Below are 27,477 nucleotides of genomic sequence, written 5' to 3' on the forward strand. Positions count from 1 at the left end.
CCTGACCTCCTGGTTCATAGATCAATGCTCAACCACTGAGCCATGCTGGGCTGACTCTACTTTTAAACCATACCTAGAATTTAAGAATTCTTCTCCATCTAGTTTACCACCATCCCAATTTCTGGTATGGCTCTGGCCACGGCCTCTTAATTACTGTCCCTGTTTCTTTTCCTACCACCCTCCTCCTCCATCTAGAAGTATAAGTAGTCTTTGAAGCATAATGTTACTCCTTTGCTAAATAGTCTTGATCATTTCTCAATGCAAGGTCCAAAGCCCTTAGCACTGTCTCTACCTCTTCTACCCCAATTTACTAAGCTCCAGCTAAAATGCCTCCTTTCTCAAAGATGCCATTCCACATTTCCTTAATGCACAGAATGTCCTTCTCCAGCTTCTCCATGGCTGACTTCTTTCAACACCTGTTTCTCCACCGCCCTAATGCAACCCCCTCAGAAAGGTCTTCACTGACCACCCTATCAAAAGTATGTCACAAAGCTCCTATTTACTTAGTTATTTTCCAAAAACAGGCAAGGAATACTACATTCTCTCATTACAATTTAAAAAAAAGAAAAATCCTCACAGAGAATACATTTTTAATACCGTATTTTCCAGCATATAAGATGACTCCCTAATTTTACAGTTAAAACATAGGTTTAGGCCTATATTCGCTGTATAAGACTACTCCCACTTCCGAGGCAACACCAGTTCTTTTTTTTAATAGACCGCCTCTCTGACTCTGGCCAATCTGAGCAGGCTTTTTACTAGAACACAGTGTAGCGTCAGGTACAGAGTATGTATAATTTGCATGCATAAAAAGCCTGCTTGGATTAACTGAGTTAGAGAGGCAGTCTATTAAAAAAAGAACTGGTGTTGCCTCGGAAGTGGGGGGTAGTCTTATACAGCGAATATAGGCCTAAACCTATGTTTTAACTGTAAAATTAGGGGGTCGTCTTATACGCCGGAAAATACGGTAAGTTTTATAGAGAGGAAGGGAGGGAGAGAGACCACATGCACAATGATCAGGGATTACACACATCTATGCAATCAACCAACCAAGCCACACTGGCCAGGGCACACATCTATGTATTAATGTACTGATTTTGTTTTTCACATTTTAGAGGAAAAAGTCATAAATTATTTTCATTTTAATACTAGTCTACAATCAAAATTTGGGATCAATGATTGTATCTAAATTCTTCCCCATTGTGTTCCCCTCAAAATATTCTTATATCAGATATACAAACACATTTACAGATAGATGTGTTAAGCTGACACAGCTTAGAAGGAGTACAATGATAATCACCAGAAAACTGAAGAGAACTCATCAATGTCACTGAGATAGGACTTAGGATTTTGACTTAAAACAAGATGGAGCAATGCTATAATGAGTACTATTAGACAGTAAAGATGGTGCTCATAGTAAAAACACACCATTATATCGAAAGAAAAACAATGTGAGAAAAAAGATAAGATATAAAACTGTTCTACAAATCAATAAGAAAAAAAACCCCAACACTAATAAAAAACAAACAGACAATAGGTAAGAATGGAAAGATTATGGGAAAAGTGGCTTTTCAGTATATGAAAAGATACTCTATCTTGGTCTAATTAGAGAAATATAATAATCTACATTAGGTTATCATTTCTCAGCAGTAGTACTGACAAAGATGAAAACTTTTAATGACAAACCACAATGGCAAGAATGTGAGGAAAACAGCACACATACATAGCTTCTGAGAATATAGATTATACCACCTCAATGTAGGATAACTTTGCAATATTTATCAAACTATAAAATGTGTATCACTATGCATTTAAATAAAATATTTAAATTAAATAAATTTATTTAAATTAAATAAAACAAAGACCAAGTATTCTTCTTTACAGCCCTAGATATATTTCACACAATATAAAATTCACTATTTTAGAGAAAAAAAGTCATAAATTATTTTCTTGAAAACATTTTCAAGAAAAATATGCTTCAGGCAGAGCAGAGCAGAGCACCCCTGGTGGTCAGTGCACATGATAGTACTGTCATTCTGCCCTCAGGCTGTAACCAGCTCTCCAACATTCCTCAAGGGATCCCAGATTGCAAGAAGGTGCAGGCCAGGCCCAGTGATCTCACTGGTGCACAACTGGGGCTGGGGAGGGATAAGTGAGGTTGGCCAGCTGGGGAGGGACCACAGGAAGGCACCAGGTGGTATCCGGCCATCTTGCTAAGTCCTGATTGGCTGGATCCCCAGCAGCAAGCTAACCTACTGGTAGGAGCATCTGCCCCCTGGTGGTCAGTGCATGTGATAGTGAGCAGCCTTAGCATATCATTAGCATATTACAATTTGATTGGTTGAACGACTGACTGACTGACCAGATACTTAGCTATTAGGCTTTTATTGTATAGGATTCGCTATTCTGTAGCTTATATCCTATTGATAGTTACTGTTTTTATAACTGGTAATTTCCACATCTTAATCTCTTTCCCTTTTACACCCATCCCTCAAACCCCTTCCCATCTAGCAACCCCCAAAGTATTCTGTGTACTTATGAGTGTTTTTGTTAGTTGGTTTATGTTTTAGATTCCACATATAAGTGAAATCACATGCCATCTGTTGTTCTCTGTCTGACTCATTTAACTTAGCATAATATCCTCTATGTGTAATCATGTTGCTGCAGATGTCAAGATTTCATACTTTGGCTGAGTAATACTAGTATTCCATTGTATATATGTAAAACTTCCTCTTTACCCATTTGTCAATTTATGGATACTTGGGCTGCTTCCACATCATGACAATAGTAAAGAATACTGTAATGAACATAGGGATGTATTATGTCTTTTTAAATTAGCATGTTGGGTTTCTTTGGATAAATACCCAGAAGTGAAATTCTAGGTTCTCCTTCGTCTCTTATTACAGACTTTGTTTTAAAGGAAATTTTGTCTGATAGAAGTATTGCTACTTTAGCTTTTTAACATTTCCTAAATATATTTTACTTTAATTCTGTATAGGTCTTGTACATAGCATATGTATACATCTTATTTTCTTAGCCATTCAGCTATCCTATCCTTTGACTGAAGCATTTAATACATTTATATTTAATACTAGTAGCCTGGTGCACAAAATTTGTGCATGGGGGAAAGTGGTGTCCTTCAGCCTGACCTGTACCCTCTCCAATCTGGGACCCCTCAGTGAATGTCTGTCAGACATCCCTCTCACAATCCTGGACCACTGGTTCCTAACCTCTCACTTGCCTGCCTGCCTGATCACCCCTAACCACTCTGCCTGCCAGCCTGCTTGTCCCCAACTGACCCCCCCCTTGCCGGCCTGCTCACCCCCACCTGAGCCCCCTGCCAGCCTGATCACCACCAACTGCCCCCTACCCGCCAGCACGATTGCCCCTAACTGCCCCCCCCCCCCCGCTGGCTTGATTGCCCCCAACTGCTGCCCCCTCCTGACCTGTTCACTCCCAACTGTCCCCCCCCCCCCATTGACCTTCTTGCTCCCCAATGCCAGACTGCTTGTGCCCAACGGCCCCTCTGATGGCCTGATCACCCCCTACTGCCCTCCCTCCTGGCCTGATCACCCCTAACCACCTCTGCCTTGGCCCTGCCACCATGGCTTTGTTTGAAAGGTCTCCTGGTCTAATTAGCATATTACCATTTTATTAGTATAGATAATTACCAACAGATATGTACTTATTGCCACTTTGTTATTCATACTTTTTATCTTTTTTCTCCTTCTTAAAGTCCCTTTAACATTGGTTTGGTAATAATGAACTCCTTTGACTTTTTCTTGTCTGAAAAGCTCTATCTTGCCTTCAATTCTAAGTGATAGCCTTCCTTGTTGGTCCTTCCTTTGCATCACTTTGAATATTTCATGCTAATATCCCTTCTAGCCTGAAAAATTTCTGTTGAGGAATCAGCTGACAGTCTTATGGGAACTCCCTAGCTGCTGTTCTCTTGTTTTTTAAGATGTTCTCTGTCTTTAAGCCTTGGCATTTTAATTATGATATGTCTTGTGTGGGCCTCTTTGGATTTTTCTTATTTAGGTCTCTGTGCTCCCTGGGCTCAGATGTCTATTTCTTTCTCCAGGGTAGAGCAGTTTTCCATCATTTCTTCAAGCAGGTTTTCAATTCTTTGTTTTCCCTCTTCTCCTCATACCCCTATTATGCAAATGTTGGTATGTTTGATGTTGTGCTAGAGACCCATTAAATTATCCTCATTTTTTTTTTTTAATTCTTTTTTCTTTTTGCTGTTCTGATTGGGTGTTTTCTGCTTCCTTATCCTTCAAATCTCTGATTTGAACCTCTGATTCATCTCCTATTGATTTCTTCTAATGTAGGATCTTCATTTCTGGCTAATCCTTTTTTTATGTTTTCTATCTCCATATTTACGTTTCCTATTTCTTGTTGAAGTTTTCTCTGAGTTCATTACTTTTCCCTAAATTTATTGACATCTTCATCCTTATAAAGTGTTTTGAATTCTGCATTACTTATCTCTATTTTTAATTCTTTTTCTTAAGTTTTGTTCTGTTTTCATACTGGGACATGTTTCTCTGTCTCCTCATTTTGGCTGCCTCCCTGTTTGTTTGTGTGTATTAGATAGAACTGCTACATTGCCTGGTCCTGGTGTAGTAGGTATCCTTTTAGGCCCAGTGGTGTAGTATCCATAGTTATCTGAGTTGGATGCTCCAGTATGTCCTTTGTGTGTACTTTCCTATTGTAGTTCAGCCTTAATTGCTGTTGGCTTGGCAATGGGAAGGACTGACCCTCAGACTGATTGCTTGTGAGGACTGGCCAACTTATCCAAGTTGTTACAAATATTATTCGGCCATGACTACAAAGGAGAAGCTGTAGTGCAGGGCTTTACTAAGGCTTTACTTTAGTGAGCCTCTTTTCTTTAGTGAGGATTTATTCTAGTAAGGATTTACTTTAGTGAATATTTTATTTTTAATATATACCAATATTATTCAGCCAAATAGTTTGATCCCTGGTCTGGGAGGGTATAGAAAGTAAGACAACCAATCAATTTTTATGGCTGAATAATATTTGTAACAACTCGGATAAATTTCTCTCTTATATCAATGTTTCTCTCTCTAAGCATGCCCTTGGGTAAGGATTAAAAACAAAACAAAACAAACAACAACAACAACAAAAAAACTAAAAAAAAATCCTGTACTCTTTTAGAACTCTACATCAAATTATATTACATTCTAGTGGCCTGGTGCATGGATTTGTGCACATTGAAAGGAAATTAATTAGAAGAAATATCTTAATACTGCTATTCACCTTTTCTCTATAATAGAAGTGTCAGAGATGAAGGAAAATTAGTAAAATGTATATAAAAATAATATATAAATTGATTGGTAAATAAACAATAACATGATATAACAACAAAAATATAATATAAAAACAACACTGATAAAAACAATAACTGATAAATTGATTGAACTTATTCTAACTCGAGACAAAGCAACATATAACTGACCATGTCCAAAAACAAATTCAGGTAGAAATATTCCTCCTTTGTCTAGAGTTTGTCCTTGTGATTTATTAATAGTTATCACAAATGCTGGCATCACGGGAAACTGTCTTCAAATTAATTTATTTTTTTATTTTTTTAAATAAATCTTTATTGTTCAGATTACAAATGTTCCTCTTTTTTATTTTCCCCTCCATTGCTTTCCTTCCATCAGGTTCCCACCCCACCCTCTGCCCTTTCCCCACCCCTCATTGTTCTCATCCATAGGTGGTTTTTGTTCAGTCTCTTCCCACACCCCCCACTTCCCTTCCCCCCCCCCCCCCCGAGAATCTTCAGTCCACTCCCCTTCCATACCTCTGATTCTATTATTTTCAACAGTTAATATTGTTCATCAGATTTTTTAATTCCCTTCGTTTTTAGTTTCACTTGTTGATAGTTACGTATTTGTTGTTTATAATTTTTATCTTTATCTTCTTCCTCTTCCTAAAGAACCCCCTGCAGCAATTCATATAATTCTGGTTTGGCAGTGATAAACTCCTTTAGCTTTTTTTTTATTTGTGAAGCTCTTTATCTGACCTTCGATTCTGAATGAAAGCTTTGTTGGGTAGAGTAATTTTGGCTGTAGGTTCTTGCTATTCATCCCCTTGAATATTTCTTGCCATTCCCGTCTGGCCTGCATGGTTTCTGTTGAGAAATCTGCTAACAATCGTATGGGTGCTCCTTTATAGGTAACTACCTGCTTTGCTCTTGCTGCTTTTAATATTCTCTGTCTTTTGCTCTTAACATTTTAATTATGATGTGTCTTGGTGTGGTCCTTTTTGGATTCCTTTTCTTTGGGGTTCTGTGCGTTTCCTAGACTTGTAAGTCTATTTCTTTCACCAGGTGGGGGAAGTTTTCTGTCACTATTTCTTCCAGTATGTTTTCGGTATCTTGCTCTCTCTCTTCCTCTGGGACCCCCATAATTATGATGTTGGTTCACTTGAAGTTGTCCCAGAGGTTTCTTACACTATCTTCAACTTTCTGGATTCTTTTGTCTTCTTGTTTCTGCAGAGGAGTGTCCTCTGGCTCTTTGTGTTCCAAATCTTTACTTGATTCTTGCAATCTTCCAGTCTGTTTTTAGGACTCTGTATAATATTTTTTATTTTAGACAATGTATTATTTATTTCTAATTGATCCCTTTTCATGTCCTCAAAGGTCTCATTTATTTTATCGGCCTTTTCTAAGAAATTCTTGAAAAACCTTGTAATTGTGGTTTTGAACTCAATGTTCATTCTTTTACTTTCCTCCATTTCCTTCCTTTGTGTCCTGCCTCTTCTCTGCATTTTAGCTGCTTCCCTGATTTGATGGAATAGTTTTGTGTGCTAAGTATCCTGGCAGAGCCCAATAGCACAGCCTTCCCAGTTACCTGAGGTGGACAGTCTTGGTGCAGCCCTTTGTGGGCTGTGTGTACAGTCCTGTTGTTAAGCCTTCCTGAAATTAATTTAAATGGGAGGCCAGTGTCAGACAGGGACAAATCACTTCTTGAAATCAGAACAACCTCTCCTTCCGCAGACAGTTAATAGTTCAGCTTTGATTATGTCGCAATCTTTTGATAATAAATCTAGTACCATTACAAAGACCCCATTTACTATTAAGATTTCTCAGTAGCATGATGATTGCACCTACTTTCAATTTTAATTTATGACACGGCATTCCTTGAAGGAGTAATACTATTAAGAAATTCGATTAGAAAATTTTCTTTTTCGGCATCAGCTGTTGAATTGATAGAATCATCACTCCAATAGTTGTGAAAATCTCCATCAAGTATATCCAACATTTCTTTCTTTAATTTATGAACGTGCTCATTTTTAGGACAAAAAAATCGTGCATTTAGATATATTTTTAATATTATCTATAGATATACCATTTTTTGATCACCTAATTTTTTCCCCATTTTCCATTGTTTAAAATATTACATATATTAGTACATATAACTCCTTTCTTCCCCCACATCAATACTATTTCCAAAGGTAGCTTCAATAATAGATGTTACAAGTCATTTCACAGAGGATTTCAATAATATCCATTCCAAGAGTTTTATATGTATCACACATGAGTGAGTCAACATTTATTTTTAAATTGCAAGTGCATGTTATATATATCAGCTGGGCAGTTGGTCACTTAGCCTTTTATATATATTACTATTGTAGTTGCCCAGTGCACGAAATTCCTGCAAGGTGTGTGAGGGGGTGCACCCTCTCCAATCTGGGACCCATCCGGTGATGTCCGACTGCTGGTTTAGGCCTGATCTTTGCCTGCCTGCTTAATCGCCCCTTAACCACTCTGCCTGCCAATCTGCTCGCCCCTAACTGCCAACCCCCACCAGTTTTCTTGCCCCTCCGCCAGCATGCTCACTCCAACTGCCCCCCTGCTGGCCTGCTCACCCCAACTGACCCCCCCCCCCCCCCCCGCCAGACTGCTTGCCCCCAACCGTCCCCCTGCCCCACCGGCCTGATCACCTGCAACTGCCTTCCCTTCCTCACCTGATCACCCCTGACTGCCTCTGGGTTGGCTCCTCCACCATGACTTTGTCCAGAAGGACATCTAAAGGTCTCCCAGAAGGTCTCCTGGTCTAATTAGCATATTACCCCTTTATTAGTATAGATAGTACACTACTGAATACAAATTATAATAATTTATCATTATTCTTTATGTATTTGCCTTTTAAATCTTATGGGAAATATAAGGGAATTTACAAATCGAAGTTACAATACCAGTTTTTGTAATTGTTCACATATCATTTGTATATGGCTTTGAGATGCTATCTAGTGTCTTTTTCCTTTCTACTTGAAGGACTCCCTTTAGCATTTATTGTAGAGCAGGTGTAATAGTAACGAATCCCCTCAGGTTTTATGTCTGAAAATGCCTTAACTTAACCCTCATTTTTGTTCTAATTTCCCCCCATTGAGTTTTAGAGAGTGAAAGGAAGGGGGAAGAGAAGGAGAAAGGGAGAGGGAGAAAGATAGAGAAATATAAATGTGAGAGACACTTCAACTGAGCAGTGGATCAAACCTGAAATGGAGGTATGTGATCTTGACTAGGAATTGAACCCATGATCCTATGTTGCGCAGGCCCAAAGCTCTTACCAGTGAGACAAATCGGCCAGGGCTCACCTTCATTTTTGAAAGATAGTTTTGTTATATACAGTCATGCACTGTATAATGATATTCTGGTCAATAATATACTGCAAAAAAGTATAATGGAGCCGAAAACATTTTATCACCTAAAAAGTATAATTGAGCCAAAAACATTTTATCACCTAGTGACATTACTGTCATGTCATAGTGCAATACATTACTTGTGTTTGTGGGGATACTGGTGTATACAAACCTACTACTCTGCCACTCATGAAAGTATCCTATGTGATAAAAGCATAGTATGCAAATTGCCCCCTCGACTGGGGTTTATCCAGGAGTTTGATCAAGGGGAGGGGCCAGCCGGAGGCAGCAGGCAGCTTAGGGAAGGGAGGAAGGCCCCAGTCAGCAGCAGCAGGCAGCAGGGGGAAGGGGAGGAAGTACCCGGCTGGCAGCCAGCAGCCGCTAGGGACCCTACCTCTAATAGCACGTAAATTATGTACAGTACATAACACTTGATAATGACTATGTATTTATTATCCTATACTTTTTTTTTAATTTTAGAGTGTGCTCTTTCTATTTATAATTATTTTAAAATTTGCTGTAAAACAGTGTGCCAGCAGTTGCTTCATATATCTTGTGTTTAGAGCATCTTTTTATTACATTTTTGTATAGCAGCCTGCTATACAGGCTTGTTGCCTAGGAGTAACAGGCTATACTATACAGCCTAGGTGTGTAGTAGGCAGATTCTATGATGTTCATACAATGAGGAAATTGCCTAATGACATGTTTTAAGACTTACATGCCTATGTTTAAAAACAGTGTCACTGTGTAGAATTCTTGGATGGCAGGTTTTTGCTTTTTTCTTTCAGCATTTTAAACATAGCATCTAACTACTTATTTCCCTGTGAGGTTTCTGTTGAAAAATCTGTCGATCATCTTTCGAGGTATCCCTTCATTATGATGATTTGCTTTTGTTTTACTGCTTTCATGATTCTACCTTTCATTTCAAACAGTTTAATTATGTGCCTCTCTTTGGGTTTATCCTTTATACATATTGGCGGGTTTCCAATGACTTTCCTCAAATTTGAGAAAAATTTTGCCCATTATTTCTTCAAATAATCTCTCTTCCCTCTCTGTCCTCTTTCTGTGACTTCCCTAATGCATATGATTTTTATATGGCTTCCTATGCTGCCACATAAGTCCCTTAGACCCGGGGTTTACTTTTTTTCATTGCTTCCTCTTTTTGCTCAATAATTTCAAATCACGTTTCTAAAAGTCTGCTGATTTTTTTCTTTATTTTGTTCAAGTTTATTGCTGAACTCCTCTGGGGTATTTTTCAATTTAGTTATTGCCTTTTTTGCCCCAGAATTTTTTTTAAAAATTATTCTTTCTTAATACTTTCATTTTATCTGTAAATGATTTTCATGATTTCCTTTATTTCTTTGTCCATGATTTCCTTAAGCTCTTTGAATATATTTAAGACAGTTGTTTTAAAATCTGTCTGTTAACCTGCTAACCGAGTGGGACTTATAAATACATCAAACGTAAACAATATCTGGAATGAGGAGGACATATGAATACGTCCTTGAAATATATGTTGTGCCCTGAAATGGACAGTATATATTATTTGTAATCTTTATAATTATTTGTAAAATTTATAATTTTTTAATTCGATGTTTCCATTTTTTTGTTGGTATTCTTTTCTATTTGTTTGTAATTTTGTATTTCCCTTTGTACTTTATATATAAATAAATGAAAAAATATATATTTTATTTATTTTAATTAAGTATAAATAAAAAAAAATAATATGAAATTATGTCCACCAGGCGTGACGTACTGATACGTCCTAGTGAAAGAGTATGCGCCCGTTATACGTTGTGTAATTAAAAAGGGAACTCCCCGGTTAACAGGTTTTAAGTCTGATACACATTTCTGGAGATGTAATTTGTTCCTTTGAATTGGAAATATTTCTCAGTTCCTTTGTACTTCTAGTGACCTTTTCTTGAAAACTGGACATTGACTAAACAGCCACCTCTCAAATTCTTTGCAGATTGGTATGGAACACGTTCACTAATTGGTGAGCCCCTGAGCCTGAAGATCAGCACAGCATAAAGGCTTAAGGTCCTTTCTGGAATTTGTTCTATCTGGACTTACATGCGTGTGTTTTTTAACCCCCATTTTCCCATCTGCTTTGAAAGGCCTAAGTTCCCAGGGTCTCACTTCAGCTACTTCTTAGATATTCTGGTAGATGACTGTAGACTCTGGTCCATGTCTCTGCAGTGCCCCTGCAGTTTTCCTGTATTGTAGCTCCTGCTACTGCTTTTTGTGGCTTCCAGTCTGAGATTCAAACCATGCTGCTGTTCCCTGTCTAATCTCTAAGTCAAGTAAGAACAAAGCAATCCCTGGGACAGCCAACAGATACACCAGAATGTTGCAAACAAGTTTCACCCTGCTACTGTCCCAAGGGAGGGAATAAAAAATTAGGTGGCTTCCCCCTGACCATTATGTTCACACTGGGGAAGGGTAGGGCAGGTGCCATCAAACATCACAAAAGGAACTGCTTAGTTGTTGAAAATCTCTGACTGGTTTGCAGAGCTCCTAGATGGTTATTCTGTTCAGTATGTAGTTGCTTTTTAATGTTTCTGTGTGGGAATGAGGGCCAGGACCTTTTGAGTTTGCCATCTAGCATACAATGTTCTATTTCTTGAGCTGTTTTTTTTTTGTTTGTTTTTTTTGTTTGTTTTTTTTTAATTTTCTATGATTGCTCTTTATGTTTGAAATATTTCAAAATAAAAACGTTTGGCATAGTAGAATTATAAAGAATACTTTATACTTGTTTGAATAATTCATCTTTAGGGAAAGCAATGTTTAAAAAGAAATAAAAAGGACTTTATGATAAAGATATTATTCTGGGTCAATAATAAAATAAATATTACTGAGTCAAAAATAAGGAAATTAAACATTTAAATAATGGATTATATTCAAAACTTCAAAAACTCTATATGTAAACTTCCTAATATACTACAACATTAAAAAATATAGATATCAAATAAATAGTTCTTTCATGATTTTATCCAAAGCACTAAAGTAGCAACCGGGAGTGCACCTCCATCTGGGAGAAAGGCCCCTCTCCCCCAGTTCCTGTCCCGATGCCAGACAATCCAGTTCCTTGTTGTATGTGTCTGGGTCCCCAGAGCCTTGCCTTAGTGCTGGAGCACAGAGGAAGCAGTCCTTTGTAATTCATTTCATGCAACAGGCCTTTAAGAGAAAGAGCTGGGTTCCTAGCAGCCTGTTGCTGAACCCCAATCCCTGGTGGTTTTTACAGCCCGAAGTTATGGGGATTACTCTTCCCAGCTCTGGAACTCTGGGCTGGGGAGGCTGGTGTGGATCTGGGACTCTTGCTCCTCAGTTTGCTTCCGCAGAGACTATCTTCTTCCTGATTAAAAAAGCAGCACACGTGGTTGGCAGTCTAGCCCGGTCCGCCTCTCCGCCCCTCCTATCAGTCTCAATGTGCTTTCCTCTTCTCTAGTTGTAGGACTTCCATTCAGCCAGCTTTCAGGCGGTTCTGGATGATGGGTGTTCTGTATTTTAGTTGTAATTTTGATGTGGTTGTGGGAAGTAGCTAGTCCAGGCGCTTACCTATGCTGCCATCTTGGTTCTAGGCCTCAGTCATTTGTTTATTGATAGAAGTTAAGGTTAACTAAGGTTTGGCCTACTAGAAATTATACTGCTATGATCATTTGTGTATAAGATTTCTTATGCCCTGGCTGATGTGGCTTAGTTGTTTAGGCATCATCCCCGAGCACTAAAGGATTGCTGGTTCTATTCCCAGTCTGGGCACATGCTTGGGTTTGGGCTCAATTCCTGGTAGGGGGCATGCTGGAGGTAACCAATGGATACTGCTCTCTCTCTCTCTCTCTCTCTCTCTCTCTCTCTCTCTCTGTCTCTCTCTCTTTCTCTTTCTCCCTCCCTCCCTCCCTTCCTCCCCCAACCCCTTACTCTATCTCTAAAAATAAATTTTAAAAAACAGTATTTTTTTAAAAAAAGTATTTCTTATAATCTGTTTTCATTTCTCTTGAATAACTACTGGGTTTGCTGGGTGGTATATAGTAAATCTATATTTAATTATTTTGTTGCTGTTGTTAATCTTTATCTGAGGATATTTTCCCCCATTGTTATCCAGACAGAGTAGAAGGGGAGGGGGTGGGGGGAGAGAAAGAGAGAGAGAGAGAGAGAGACATCCGTGTGAGAAACACAAACCAACTGAACTGTTTGCCTCCTGCACAAGTCCCAATCAGGAGAGGGGAGTGAACCCACAAGCCAGGTACATGCCCTTAACAGGGAATCAAACCCACGACCCTGCAGTGCATGGGCTGATGCTCTAACCACTGAGTCACATGGCCAGGGCTATGTTTAATTTTATAGGAGACTACCAAACTACTTTCCAAAGTGGTTGTGCCCTCTTAAAATTCTACCAGCAATCCTTGCCAACACCTGCTATCATAAGATTAATTTGAACTACTCTAGTGGATGGATGCATGCTAATATCTCGTCGTGCTTTTACTTGACATTTTCCTGAGGCATCAGAAAGTGTAGAGTCATGTCATTTATCAGAGTGAGGATGTCTCTTTCTTTTCCAAGTTTGTTGAGAGTTTTCATTATGAATAAGTATTGAATTTTATTCTATGTAAATTATGCCTTAATTATATTGATTTTTAAAAAACTATAGTTAGCCAGAACTGGTTTGGCTCAGTGGATAGAGCGTCGGCCTGCAGACTGAAGGGTCCCAGTTCGATTTCGGTCAAGGGCATGTACCTTGGTTGTGGGCTCATCCCCAGTAGGGGGTGTGCAGGAGGCAGCTGATCAATGTTTCTCTCTCATCGATGTTTCTTACTCTCTATCCTTCTCCCTTCCTCTCTGTTAAAAAAATCAATAAAATATATTAAAAAAAACAAAAAACAAACTATAGTTAACAGCAGACTTAAAGAAACAGAAGCCTAGCTGGTTTGGCTCAGTGGATAAAGCATTGTCCTATGCACTGAAGGGTCGCTAGTTCATTTCTGGTCATGGGCACATGCCTGGGTTTCGGGCTTGATCCCCAGTAGGGGCATATAGGAGGCAGCCAATCAATGATTCTTTCTCATCACTAATGTTTCTATCTTTTTCTCCTCCTCTCCTTTCCTCTCTGAAATCAATAAAAATGTATATTAAAAAATAATTAAAATAAAACACTGAATAATTTCCTCCTAAGACAGGGAAGAAGGTTAGGTAATCTTCTCCCATCACTTTTATTCCCCATTGTCATGACAGTCTTAGCCATGTAATAAGGAATGAAAAAATATATAGACCGCAAAGGAAAAAGTGAAACTATCACTTCTTTCATATGACAAAATTTACATAGATAATCCTAAGGAATCAGTAAAAGAAATACTAGAAGTAATAAGAGAATTTAGCAAGGTCTTAAGATATAAGTTTAATATTATAATTAAATTTCTATCCTGAATTTACCTCAGGAATACAAAGTTTATTGAAATTAAATAAATTTAAATTTCTTTATGTTTACATGATAATATATGTAGAAAATCCTATGGAATTTACAAAAAAAATGACTAGCATTAAACTGTTTATGAAGGTTGTGTAATACAAAATCAATATATAAAACAAATGATAAATCATTTCTACATTCCAATAATACTATTTTTATGGTTCTTCTATCTAGTTGCCAAAAATCGAATCTGAGATATTAATGCTGATCTTTTTTTTCCCCTCACGAACCTACTCTCCCTTAATCAGATCCAACCAAGTTCTGTTGACTTTATCTGTTAAACATCTCCAGCATTTACTCACCTTTCTTCATCTCTACCCAATCAATCATCAACTTTCGAGTGAAACCACGCCCTAAAACTAAAACTAGATCTTAATAACCTATTTTTCTTCTTCTAGTCTTAAGTATCAAATTCTTTCTGATCACTGCTGATAATTTTATTCCTGATTACCTCCTCTCCTCAACATGTTTATTTCTAAGTCCTGTACATCTACATCATCATTCCTGGGAAGCAACATTTTGCAGTTGGGAGCAAACAGGATTTTGAGTCAGGGAGATGAGTTCAAGTCCTTCCTCACCTATTTAATTTTCTGTCATTAAAAAAGTTTTGTGAGCCTTAGTTTTCCATCCATCTAGAAGAATTTTAGCCCTAACCAGTTTGGCTCAGTGGCTAGAGTGACGACGGCCTGAGAACTGAAGAGTATCTGGTTCAATTAATGTACATACCTCAGTTGCAGACTCGATCCCCAGCCCTGGTCAGGTGAGGCACATGAGGGAGACAACCATGTTTCTCTCTCTGTGTCTGTCCCTATCCCTTCCACTCTCTCTAAAAAATCAATGGAAAAGTATCCTCAAAGGTGAGGTGAGGATTAACAAAATAACAAACCAAAAGAATTTTAATGGTATTTTCATACGATTATTGTGATAATTTGGTTTATTAACCAGTCCACAATAGATATTTCATAAAATTTAGTCTCTTACTCCTTTCTCTTTGTAAGAATGACTTCGAGAACTTTCCCTCAGTCCATTACACATCTTCAAAGTCTTGATATATTTCATATTGACAACCAGAGAGGAAACACTATTTTACAACATTTGTGCTCTAAAGGTTCTTCTTGAACACATTTTGGCATTTTAAAAATTCTTCTGAATATTTAAATACTGAAGTTGTAGTGCTGTGAAAAAACTTGCGTGGAAAGTTAGGAGACCCACGTCTAATTTCATTAATGCCATCCAGTAGCTTGGACTTTAATCTCCTTGGATTGGGATAATTTCCCATGAAAAATAAGGGTGCTAGACAAGATAATCTCTCAAGGTTTGGGTATTTAAATTCTATAATTTGGGGGGAAGAATTATCTTGGATCATTAGCAATTAGGTCGTTGGGCCTAGAAATAAATCTTATTTGGGAAGGAATGTTCAAGATAGAAAAGTATGACTAAGTAAGAAAAAGTAGGTGAGAGCAAACAGATCATCCCAACTCAAAATACTTCTGCTTTCCCACATTCACCCTGCAGTAATTGTTTTAGAATAGAAATATCTTCTTGTACACAAATTTTCTAATGGGCCACTTGCTTTGTTTTATCTATATCTCGTCCTCACAGTTTCAATTTAAAAATCAGTAAATTATGCCAAAAATAAGGAATATTTAACATTTCATATTTACTTCCTACTAACCATTTATTCAGAGAGGTAAGATAGTGGCTTTGGGGATGAAGGCCAGGGCAAGGGTGAAGGCAGGAAGTTATTTATTTTGTCTACAGCCATTCCTTTAATATGGCCTTATAAAACTGATTTCTAAAGCAGTGATTTAGAGAACCATTTTTCAGCTTCCCTGTTTTTTAAAACTATACAAAAGTTGTCCTTCAAAATAGTCACTCTTTTGTACAAGTCAAAAGGATATCATATTCTTTTGCAAGAAACCTCACTGAACAATACTATACATTTACAAAAAATTCATAATTTCTGTTATTTAACACATTATTTTCTATTTCTATGATATGATCTTTCCCATACAAAGAATCATTATTGCAATTACTGAGGAATTAATAACAATCTAATAAACAATACTGCCCAAGAATTATAGAGCTGTGACATTTAATCTCTACCTCACTTGTGAGGGCCTCCATGAGTCTTCCTACTTGGAAAATTTATACAAACAGCTCACTACAAATGCCACAAAAACTAATTTCATCTTAATGCAGGCTAATTTAAAAGATACATTAATATTTTAAGATATTTTACTTTAATGTTTTAATATTAATATTAAATTGAGGTCAATTTTCTCTTTTTAAGTCAAGAAGCATGAATTATATTTACTTCTTAGTTGTCTGAGACAAATAAGGAAATTGGCACTAGATATACAGACTGCCTATAATTTTTAAAAACTTTACAGAAATAACTACAGATTAAGTCATCAAGAAAATGAGGAACAAAGGCAAAGAAGTACCTCTGATTATTCAAATTAGTATTTTTTGTCTTTTTGCTTTTGAGTTAAAAAATTTTTATTAAATATATTGTGCTGACATTGCTAATAAAATTATACAGGTTTCAAGTGTACAATTCTGTAATACATCATCTGTATATTGCATTGTGTTGACCAGCCAAGTCGAGTCTCCTTCTATTACATCACCACAGTCAAACTAAATTTTTTTAGAACTCACTCAAACAGTGAACATTATAAATCAGAAAAAAATTTATTATGACAGAGAAAAATTGAAATGAGAGACAACAGCTTAAACTTACTGGGTTATCTGTGGAATCATCAGCCAACTGTAAACCAAAATAGTCACGCTCAGTCAAATCAAGATGTTTGAAAACTATATCCAACAGAACTTGCCCCTGATCATGTTTCTAGAAGAAAAATAAAAGGAAATCAATACTGATAGGCTATATACACATTCAGATTTTTAACCTGTTGGACTTTTCTCCTCTTATATTAAATTGCCAGTTGTTCCCATCCAATGACTATTGAGAATAGACTTAACAGGTTACACAGTACTTAAAAAAAACTCTAACTTTAGGCAAATTAATTCAAAGACCATATGAATAAATCCTATATAATAAAGAGGTAATATGCAAATTAACCATCAGTCCCACACATAAGATGGCCGCCCCCATGTGGATATAAGATGGCCAGCAAGGGAGGGCAGTTGTGGGTGATCAGGCCATGGGGGGGGGGGGGGTAGCGGCGGGGGGGTGGGGAGAGGAGGGGAATTGGGAGGGTCCAGGCCTGCAGGGGAAGGCAGTTTGGTGGTGGTGGTGGTGGTGGGGGGGGGGCAGGCCTGCAAGGGAGGGCAATTGGGGGCAACCAGGCCTGCAGGGGAGGGTAGTTAGGGGTGACCAGATTGGCAGAGGAGGGCAATTAGGGACAATTGGGCTAGCAGGGGAGCAGTTGGGCATGATCAGGTTGGCAGGCAGAAGCAGTTAGGGGCAATTAGGCAGGCAGGCAGGCAGGTAGGCAGTTGGGATTATTTAGGTCCACTGGATTGGGCTTAAACGGGCAGTCACACATCCCTCAAGGGGTCCCATATTGAAAAGGGTGTAGGCTGGGCTGAAGGACACCCTCTCCCCTCCAACCCATGCATGAATTTCTTGCACCTTGCCTCTATGAAGATATAAGGAAAACTTTTAGTTAAAAACGCATTCTGCTTTTAGGATACTATGATATTTTTGTAATTTTATACTGTTGCCAGATTAGTCATGTGCATTATTGTTTTTTTTCATACATTAAAACTGACTGGAAAGTGACATGTTTGACTAAATACAATTTAAAATTTGTGTGTCTAAAATAAATAAACCAAGCCTGGCCAGCATGGTTCAAGGTTTGATTCCCAGCCTGGTATATTCCTTGGTTGTGGGCTCAATGTCCAGTATGGGGCATGCAGGAGGCAGTCGATCAATGATTCTTTCTTATCATTGATGTTTCTACCTCCCTCTCCCTCTCTCTCTGAAATCAGTAAAGATATATTTAAAAAATAAATAAGTAAATAAATGATATTTGGTTTGTTGAATAAGTGGATGATAAAATGGCCTACAGAATAAATTTTAAAGTTTATATGGTTTTTAGTCTTTGTAGGCATTACTGGCCCTTTAGTTTTTCTTACTTCAAAAGAAGACCAGTTAGGGAAGGAATCTCTAAAGCACAAATGATAGTACATGTGCAAAAAAGCTAACTTACTGAAAATAGTTTCTCTAAAGATACAGAAACTATCTCTAACAAAACCTATTTAGGCTTATCACTAGAACTTTAAGGAGCAACAACACACAGGCAAACTGAGATTCCTATGCTTGTTGGCAGGCCAAATATAATACAAACTCTATTCCAACAAACTAAACAACCTAGAGAAAATGGACATATTCCTAAAAAAAATATGACCTTCCAAAACTCAATCAGGAAGAATCAAAAAAATCTTAACAGACCTATAACTAAGGAGGAAATTGAAGCAGTCATCAAAAATCTCCCAGCAAACAAAAGTCTGGGTCCAGATGGCTTCACAGGGGAGTTTTATCAAACCTTCAAAGAACTAAAACTTATACTTTTCAGACTAGTATAATTCTTTTATAAAACTAATTCTTATATAAAACTAATTCTTTTTTAAAAATTCAAAAGGAAGGCACACTTCCAAGCCCTTTCTATGAAACCAGCTTTATTCTAATCCCAAAACCAGCTAAAGACACTACAGATTTCTGAGTTACAGGCCAATATCCCTGATGAACATAGATGCTAAAATCCTCAACAAAATCCTAGCAAATCAAATCCAGCATTACATTAGAAAGATAATACCATGACTAAGTAAGATTTATTCCAGGGATGCAAGGCTAGTACAATATCCACAAATCAATACACGTGATACATCACATAAACAAATTGAGAAACAAAAATCACATTATCATATCAATTGATGCAGAAGAGGCATTTGACAAAATCCAACACCCTTTCCTGATAAAAAAAAAAAAAAAACTTTCAACAAAGTAGGATAGAGGGATCATACCTCAACATAATAAATGCCTTGTATGACAAACCTATAGCCAACATCATACTCAAATGGGCAAAAACTAAAACCATTTCCCCTAAGAAGAGAAACAAGACAGGGATGCCCACTTTCACCACTCCTGTTCAACATAGTACTAGAAGTGCTAGCCATAGTGATCAGACAAGAAGAAGAAATAAAAGGCATCCAAATTGGAAAAGAAGTAAAGCTGTCATTATTCGCAGATGGCATGATATTGTACAAAGAAAACCCTAAAGACTCCATCAAAAGACTAAACTTAATAAATGAGTTTGACAATGTACCAGGATACAAATTTAACACCAAGAAATCTATGGCTTTTTTATACACAAATAATGAACTCACAGAAAGAGAAACTAAAAAAACAACCCCACTTACCATTGCAACAAAAAAATTAAGAAATCTAGAAATAAATTTAACCAAAGATGTAAAGAACCTGTACTCAGAAAATTACAGGATGCTGAAAAAAGAGACAGAGGAAGACATAAACAAATGGAAGAATATACTGTGTTCGTGGATTGATAGAATCAACACCATTAAAATGTCTATACTACCCAAAGCAATTTATAGATTCAATGCAACCTCCATTAAAATACCAATGGCATATTTCACAGACCCAGGAAATACTCTCCAAAAATTCATCTGGAATAAAAATAGACCCCGAATAGCTACAGCAATCTTGAGAAAGAAGAATAAAGTTGGAGGGATCACAGTACCAGATATCAAGCTATACTACAAAACCAGTGTTCTCAAAACTGCCTAGTACTGGAACAAAAACAGACATATACTAGTATTGGGTCGGCAGCTAAGTAATTGCGGGTTTCACACATATATGCTTCAGTTGAATTTTTAGGTTTGCAGACGTAGTACAAATGTAAAACACATTTTGTTATTTGATAGTTGGCTATTCAGCTGTTAATCAGTAAAAAAAGTTTTTTGATCTGTTTTGTAGTTTTCGTTTGGCGTTCGTTGAAAAATGGAAAATCAAAAGGAACATTTTCGTCATATTTTGCTTTTTTATTTCCGCAAAGGGAAAACGCATCGCAAGCTCATAAAAAGTTATGTGCTCTTTATGGTGACGAAGCCTTAAAAGAACGGCAGTGTCAAAATTGGTTTGCCAAATTTCGTTCTGGTGATTTTTCACTCAAAGATGAAAAACGCTCTGGTCGTCCAGTTGAAGTTGACGACGCCCTAATCAAAGCAATAATCAATTCAGACTGTCACAGTACAACACGTGAGATTGCAGAGAAGCTTCATGTATCACATACATGCATTGAAAATCACTTAAAACAACTTGGCTATGTTTTAAAACTCGATACATGGGTTCCTCACGAAATTAAAGAATCACAGTTAACGCAACGCATTAGCAGCTGCTATTTGCTAAAGAAATGTAATGAAAATGATCCATTTTTAAAACGACTGATAACTGGCGATGAAAAATGGGTTGTTTACAACAATATCAAGCGGAAAAGATCGTGGAGCAGGCCAGGTGAACCAACTCAAACAACATCAAAAGCTGATATTCATCAAAAGAAGGTTTTGTTATCAGTTTGGTGGGATTACAAAGGAATTGTCTACTTTGAACTCTTACCACCCAACCGAACGATCAATTCTGATGTCTACATTGAACAACTAACGAAATTAAACAATGCAGTTGAAGAAAAGCGGCCCGAATTGACAAATCGAAAAGGTGTTGTATTCCATCATGACAATGCAAGGCCACACACATCTTTGGTCACTCGGCAAAAATTAATGGAGCTTGGTTGGGATGTTTTGCCACATCCACCATATAGTCCTGACCTTGCACCATCTGATTACTTTTTGTTTCGATCTTTACAAAACTCCTTGAATGGTAAAAATTTCAATAATGATGATGATGTCAAATCGTACCTGATTCAGTTTTTTGCTAATAAAAACCAGAAGTTTTTTGAACGTGGGATTATGATGCTGCCTGAAAGATGGCAAAAGGTCATTGATCAAAATGGGCAATACATTACAGAATAAAGTTATTTAGTTCCATGAAAAAATTGTCTTTGATTTTCTTTAAAAAATCCGCAATTACTTAGTTGCCGACCCAATAGATCAATGAAACAGAACAGAGAATCCAAAAGTTGACCCAAGACATTATGCTCAATTAATATTTGACAAAGGAAGCAAGAGCATACAATGGAGGCAAGACAGTGTCTTCAATAAATGGTGTTGGGAAATTGGACAGATATATGCAAAAAAATGAAATTAGACCACAAACTTGTACCATACACAAAAGTAAACTCAAAATGGATAAAGGACTTAAACATTAAGATGAGAAACCATAAAAATCTTAGAAGCAGCCATGGGCAGCAACATAGACATTAGTCGTAGCAATATCTTTACTCATAAAGCTCCTAGGGCAATGGAAACTAAGGAGAAAATAAACAAATGAAACTTCATCAAAATAAAAAGCTTCTGCACAGCAAAAGAAACCCTAAACAAAACAACAAGAAAGCCCCACTGAATGGGAGAACATATTTGCCAATGTTATCTCCGATAAGGATTTAATTTCCAAAATTTATAGGGAACTCATACAACTTAACAAAAGGAAGATAAACAATCCAATCAAAGAAAAATGGGCAACGGACCAAAATAGACACTTTTTCAAAAGAGGACATACAGAAGGCCAAGAGACATATGAAAACATGTTCAGTCACTAATCATCTGAGAGATGCAAATAAAAACGACAATGAGGTACCATCTCACACCTGTCAGAATGGCTACCATCAACAAACTACAAGTGCTGGAGAAGATGCAGAGAAAAACGAACCCTTCTTCAGTGCTGGTGGGAATGCAGACTGGTGCAGCCACTATAGAAAACAGCATGGTGTTTCCTCAAGAAATTAAAAATGGAACTTCCATCCATTTGACCCAGTAATCCCACTTCTAGGAATATAGCCCAAGAAAACAAAAACACCAATCAGAAAGGATATATGAACGCTTATGTTCATACCAGCACAATTTACAATAGCTAAGATTTGGAAATAGCCAAAGTGCCCATCAGCAGATGAGTAATTTAGAAAACTGTGGCACATCTACACGATGGAATATTATGCTGCTGTAAAAAAAATAAATAAAAGAGAGAGAGAGAGAGAGAGAGAGAGAGAGAGAGAGAGAGAGAGAAGAATTCTTATCATTTGCAATGGGATGGAACTGGAGAACATTATAAGCCAGTCAGAGAAAGATAAATATCACATGGTCTCACTCATTTGTGGAATATAATGAACAACATAAACTGATGAACAAAAATAGAACCAGAGACATAGAAGCATCAACAGACTTTCCAATCTATGAGGGAAGGCGGGTGTGGAGGATAAGAGATCAACCAATAGCATATGAGCATAACCAATGGACACAGACTGGGGGGAGGGGTGGTGAGGGCATGTTCTGTGTGTGAGGGCAGCCGGGGAGAGGTGTGTGTGTGTGTGGGGGGGGGGGGGGGGAGGGGATGGGAGAGAGACTTATGTAATACTGTAATACTTTAAACAATAAAGAATTAAAAAAAGAAATACCAATCCAATAATATAGCAGACTAGATCATCTAAAAACTGCAATAAAATCCCAAGAGATACTGGATAAAATGTAATAAGCATTCTTTTCATTGCATAAACTGAAAAAGAAATCAGCAGGAAAAAGGAAGAAACAAAAAATGTAAGAACTTGGGTATAAACTGTCATGGAAAGGCTTGTGAAAGAATAAGCAGTTTAGGTTTATCACACAAAGGTGAGACAATAAGTAGGGCAAGAGCTCAACCAGGAGAGATACAGAACTAAAACTTTTTTTTTTTTAAATCAATCTTTATTGTTCATGTTATTACAAAGGTTCCTCATTTCTTCCCCCCTCCACCATATTCCCACCCCACCCTCCGCCCCCTTCCCCTCCCCCATTGTCCTCATCCATAGGTGCACAGTTTATGTTCAGTCTCTTCCTCCCTCCCTTTCCCCGATAGTAAATCTCTTTTCAGATAGTAAATCAGTTACTTAGCATTTTCTCATATCAATAATACCTCCACATGCCCAAAGATACACTTCACACAAAAGACATTTCCAAATAGGTCAACCAACCTCATCCAGGCCCCGCACAAGGCACTCACAGATCAACACCCCAGCGCTATACTAACTCAACATATCCAGATCTAAGCCTTCATAACTTGATTCAGCAGACCCTCAAGTTCCCGCAAGTTTCCAGCCATGTCTGAGAGGCAGCCTTGGGGTGGGGGCAGGCGAGGAGTGAGCTGTTCCGGCCTGGCCTCTGTTGCTCTGGTCCGTTCCACAACCAGCTGCTCCAGGTCTGGCCACTGCCACTCCCGACCTGGTTGGTTCGGGCTTGGCTGCTGCTGCTCCAGGCCTGGCTGCTATAGGCCCGGCCGCTCCAGGCCCGGCCGCTCCGGGCCTGGCCGCTCCCAGCCTGGCGGCTGCTGCTCCGAGCCTGACCGCTCCCAGCCTGGCAGCCACTGCTCCGGGCCTGGCTGCATCCAACCCGGCTGCTCTGGGCCCGGCTGCTCCGGGCCCGGCCACTCCGGGCCTGGCCGCTCCTAGCCTGGCTGCTGCTCCGGACCTGGCCGCGCCCAACCCGGCTGCTCTGGGCCCGGCTGCCCCGGACCCAGCTGCTCCGAGCCCAGCCGCTCCCAGCCTGGATGCTCCAGGCTTGGCTACTATTGTTCTGGGCCTGGCTGCTCCCGACCTGGCTGCTCTGGGCCCGGCTTCTCCGGGCCCGGCCACTCTGGGTCTGGGTGTTCCTGGACTGGCCACCCTGGGCTTGGCCACCTCCGCCTCAGGCCTGGCTGCCACTGCCCCAAGTTTGGCTGTTCCAGGCCTGGCTGTTGCTGCTCTGGTTCTGGCTGCTGCTGCTCTGGGGCCTGGCTGTTGCTGCTCCAGGCCCGGCTGCCACTGCCTTGTGCCTGGCCACTCTAGGCCTGGCCGCCGCCGTTCCAACATTCTGTCCTTTTTTTTAAAAATTTTTTTTTATTTTATTTTAAAAACGCATTTATGTTGCAATGTTGGCTGCTGAGTTGAGTTCTAACTTAGTCTTTGATTTTTCAAGATCTTCTTTGTGTTCTTTCTTAAGTAATTTTACTATCTTTACTATCTTTTGCTCTCCCTTGATTTCTTCACATTGAGAACTTCTTCGGTTTCTTCCTCCTTGTCCTGGAAGCTCAGCAGGTTGGCCTGTGGCACCCCTTTGTTCTCTGCGGGCTCCTGCGCTGCTTCAGCCTGTTGCTGGGATCGGCACCACCGCCCAGGAAGCAGCCCCCGGCCTCGGCTCCATTGCCCGCGCTCAGCGGTCGAAGGCTCGGGGGCACTCCCGCCCCCCCCGGGGGCCCCTTCGCCCGGTTCCTTACTGGCGCCTGGCTGGCTGGTGTCCAGCAGGGGTTCCTGCTCCTCGTCACGTTCCTCCAGTCTGGAGCTTTTTTTCTCCTTCCGGCTAGGGGAGTCTAGCATCAGAGTCAACAGACTGTCCTCTGCGCGCAATGTGCATGACTCCGGGGGCTCTGCTTTTCGCTGCTCCCCCAGGACTCCACCTCACAATCCCGTCTCCCTCTGCTTGGGCCTGGGTCCCCAGGGATTGGCCTAGAGCTGGAGTTCAGGGCAGTCGGGAGTGGGGCTCAGCACCGCCGGAAATTTTGTTTCTTCCCGCCAGGGCAATACAGCATCAGAGTCAACATTCTGTCCTCTGCGGGCAATGTGCACGTCTGCGCGCACCATGTGCGCGATTCTGGGGGCTCCGCTTTTCGCCGCTCCCCTGGGATTCCGCCACACAGCCCTGTCTTCCCCTGCCTGAGCCGGCTGGGGCTCCTGTTTCCTTCCCTCCAGTGCAATCCCGCATCAGAGTCAACATTCCTTCCCTTGCGAGCAATGTGCGCGACTCCGGGGGCTCGGCCTTTCGCCGCTCTCCCAGGACTCCACCTCACAGCCCCATCTCCCTCTGCTTGAGCTTGGGTCCCCAGGGTTTGGCCCAGAACTGGAGTTCGGGGTGGTCGGGAGTGGGGCTCAGCACCGCCAGAGGCTTTGTTTCTTCCTGCTAGGGCAATCCAGCATCAGAGTCAACATTCTGTCCGCTGCGAGCAATGTGCGAGACTCCAGGGGCCCTGCTTTTTGCCGCTCCCCTGGGATTCCGCCTCACATCCCCGTCTCCCCCTGCCCGAGCCTGGGTCCCCAGGGTCTGGCCCATTACTGGGGCTCAGCGCTGCCGGTTCAGGGGTTCAGCCCAGGGTGGGGGTTTTATTCCTTCCTGCTAGGGAACGCCAGGCAAGCACCCAGCCTTCTCCTCCTCTCTGGCTGCGCCTTCTCCGCGCGTGGGCGCGTGCGGGCGCGCAGCATATCTCCGTACCTTAGGCTTTTTTCAGCTCCTCTGATTTTCCTTCTGGTTTTCTCTTTCCTTCTTGTTGTAGAGTTTTCAGTCAGTCGACTACCTGTAGCTCTGGGCAATGTCCACTCTACATTTTAGTTGTATTCCATTGAAATTGTTGTGTGCTGCTGCGGCTAGGTGTCTACCTGAGCAGCTATCTTGGATCCTCCTCAGAACTAAAACTTTTCATTGAAACACTGGATCCTGGATAGCAATATTCTTAGTGAAACATAGACTATGGAGAGTTGGGAGGACCTCCACTAGCCCAGGATGAGATCAAAGTAGTTTTTGTTGTTGTTGTTTTTGCTTCACCTGAAATCTACGTAGATAGAAAGAAAAGTCTCCCCTGAAACTTCACAGCCACCAAGGCTGCCCTCCCATGGGTCTAAAGTTTGATTTTATGCTATCTATTGTCTATAGAACCCAAAGGTAAAAAAATTAAAATTAAAAATTAGTCCTGAGTAAAAACGAATTATTTCTCAAGGAAAATATCCTTAACCTAAACTACAGATGATTCCCAGAGCTAATGCTTATCAGAAAACAAGGTTACAATTGAAAATTGTACAACACAAGAAGAATTAAGAGCATAAGTCAGCAGAGCTAAATTATATCCCTTTAGAACTTCAAGTAATAGAACTATAGAGACCATAAACTTAAATGATGGAAAGTATTAAAAATATAAAATGATTTGCTCTATCAAATAAAAAAAAAATATTATAAAGATAAAAATAATTAAGTCAGTGTGGATTGGCAAAGATAGACCAAAAAACTATTATAATAGGAGAAAAATCCCAGAAAACAAGCCCACACAAACTTTATTTACAAGAAAATAGTACTAAAGAGCAGTAGGGAAAGAAAGGTCTTTTCAATATGATGACAAGGAGGTAACTGGATATCCATATGAAAAGAATAAAACTTAACCAAAATCAGAACTTTACCAGCCATGGCCAGTTTGGTTAGAGTATCAGCCCAGGGACTGAAAGATCACAGGTTTGATTCCAGGTCAAGGGCATGTACCTCAGTTGTAAGTTAGATCCCTAGCCTTAGTGGGTGCTCTTGCGGGAGGCAACCAGTTGATGTGTCATTCTCACATCTTTGTCTCTCTCCTTTCCACCCCTTTTCCCTCCCTTTCACTCTTAAAAAAAAAATCACTGGAAACAATATGGAGGGGGAGGAGGACAGGTTAAAAACAAAACAAAACTTACCTATACCCCAAAATTACAAATGGATTAAAAAGATTAACAACACACAAACTTCTGAGAAGACTGAATATGAATAACAAAAAAAGTAAAATAAAAAAATACAAAAGGAACCAGAGCATACAGACCTACAAAAATGAAAGAAAATAGTAAGCAGTTTAAAATCTCACACATCAAAGATACCAGACACAGATATCTTTACCAAATCTGTAAATTCTAACAACCTTCAAAGAACACATAATCTCCAACTTACCTACACTATGCCAAAGATTACAGAGAATGTTACCCACTCTATGATTCTAATTCTGATATATCTCCTTGGATAAGGGAAACAGAAGAAAAAATACACAAATGGGGCTACATCAAATTAAAACTCTTTTGCACAGCAAAGGAAACCATCAACAAAATGAAAACCAACTGAATGGGAGAACATATTCGTCAATGATATATCTGATAAGGGCTTAATATCCAAAATTTACAAGAAACTTATAAAACTCAACACCAAGAACACAAACAATCCAATTAAAATATAGGCAAATGACTTGAACAGACATTTCTCCAAAGAGGGCATAGAAATTGCCAATAGACACATGAAAAGATGCTCAACATTACTAATCATCAGAGAAATGCACCTGCAGGCCTGTCTCTCCCAACTGCCCTCCTTTACCTGCCTGGTCATCCCCAACTGCCCTCCCCTGCAGGTCTGGTTCCAACCCCTCCCCAACATCTCTCTCCTATAGGCCTGGTCACAACTGCCCT

General features: G+C 39.5%; 1 protein-coding gene across 5 annotated transcripts in view; it reads right to left on the reverse strand.

Annotated features, from left to right (window-relative positions):
- PTPN4 (protein tyrosine phosphatase non-receptor type 4) overlaps positions 1-27,477 on the reverse strand; it is a 175,468-nt gene that overhangs the window by 125,206 nt on the left and 22,785 nt on the right. For all 5 annotated transcript variants that reach the window (XM_084892217.1, XM_084892214.1, XM_084892216.1 and 2 more), the window contains one exon: positions 16,875-16,982. In XM_084892217.1, the coding sequence (XP_084748343.1) occupies positions 16,875-16,982 (108 nt within the window). The remainder of the gene's footprint in view (positions 1-16,874; positions 16,983-27,477) is intronic.

The sequence above is a fragment of the Pipistrellus hanaki genome (assembly GCF_964339955.1).
Source record: "Pipistrellus hanaki genome assembly, chromosome: 8".
Classification (NCBI taxonomy): domain Eukaryota; kingdom Metazoa; phylum Chordata; class Mammalia; order Chiroptera; family Vespertilionidae; genus Pipistrellus; species Pipistrellus hanaki.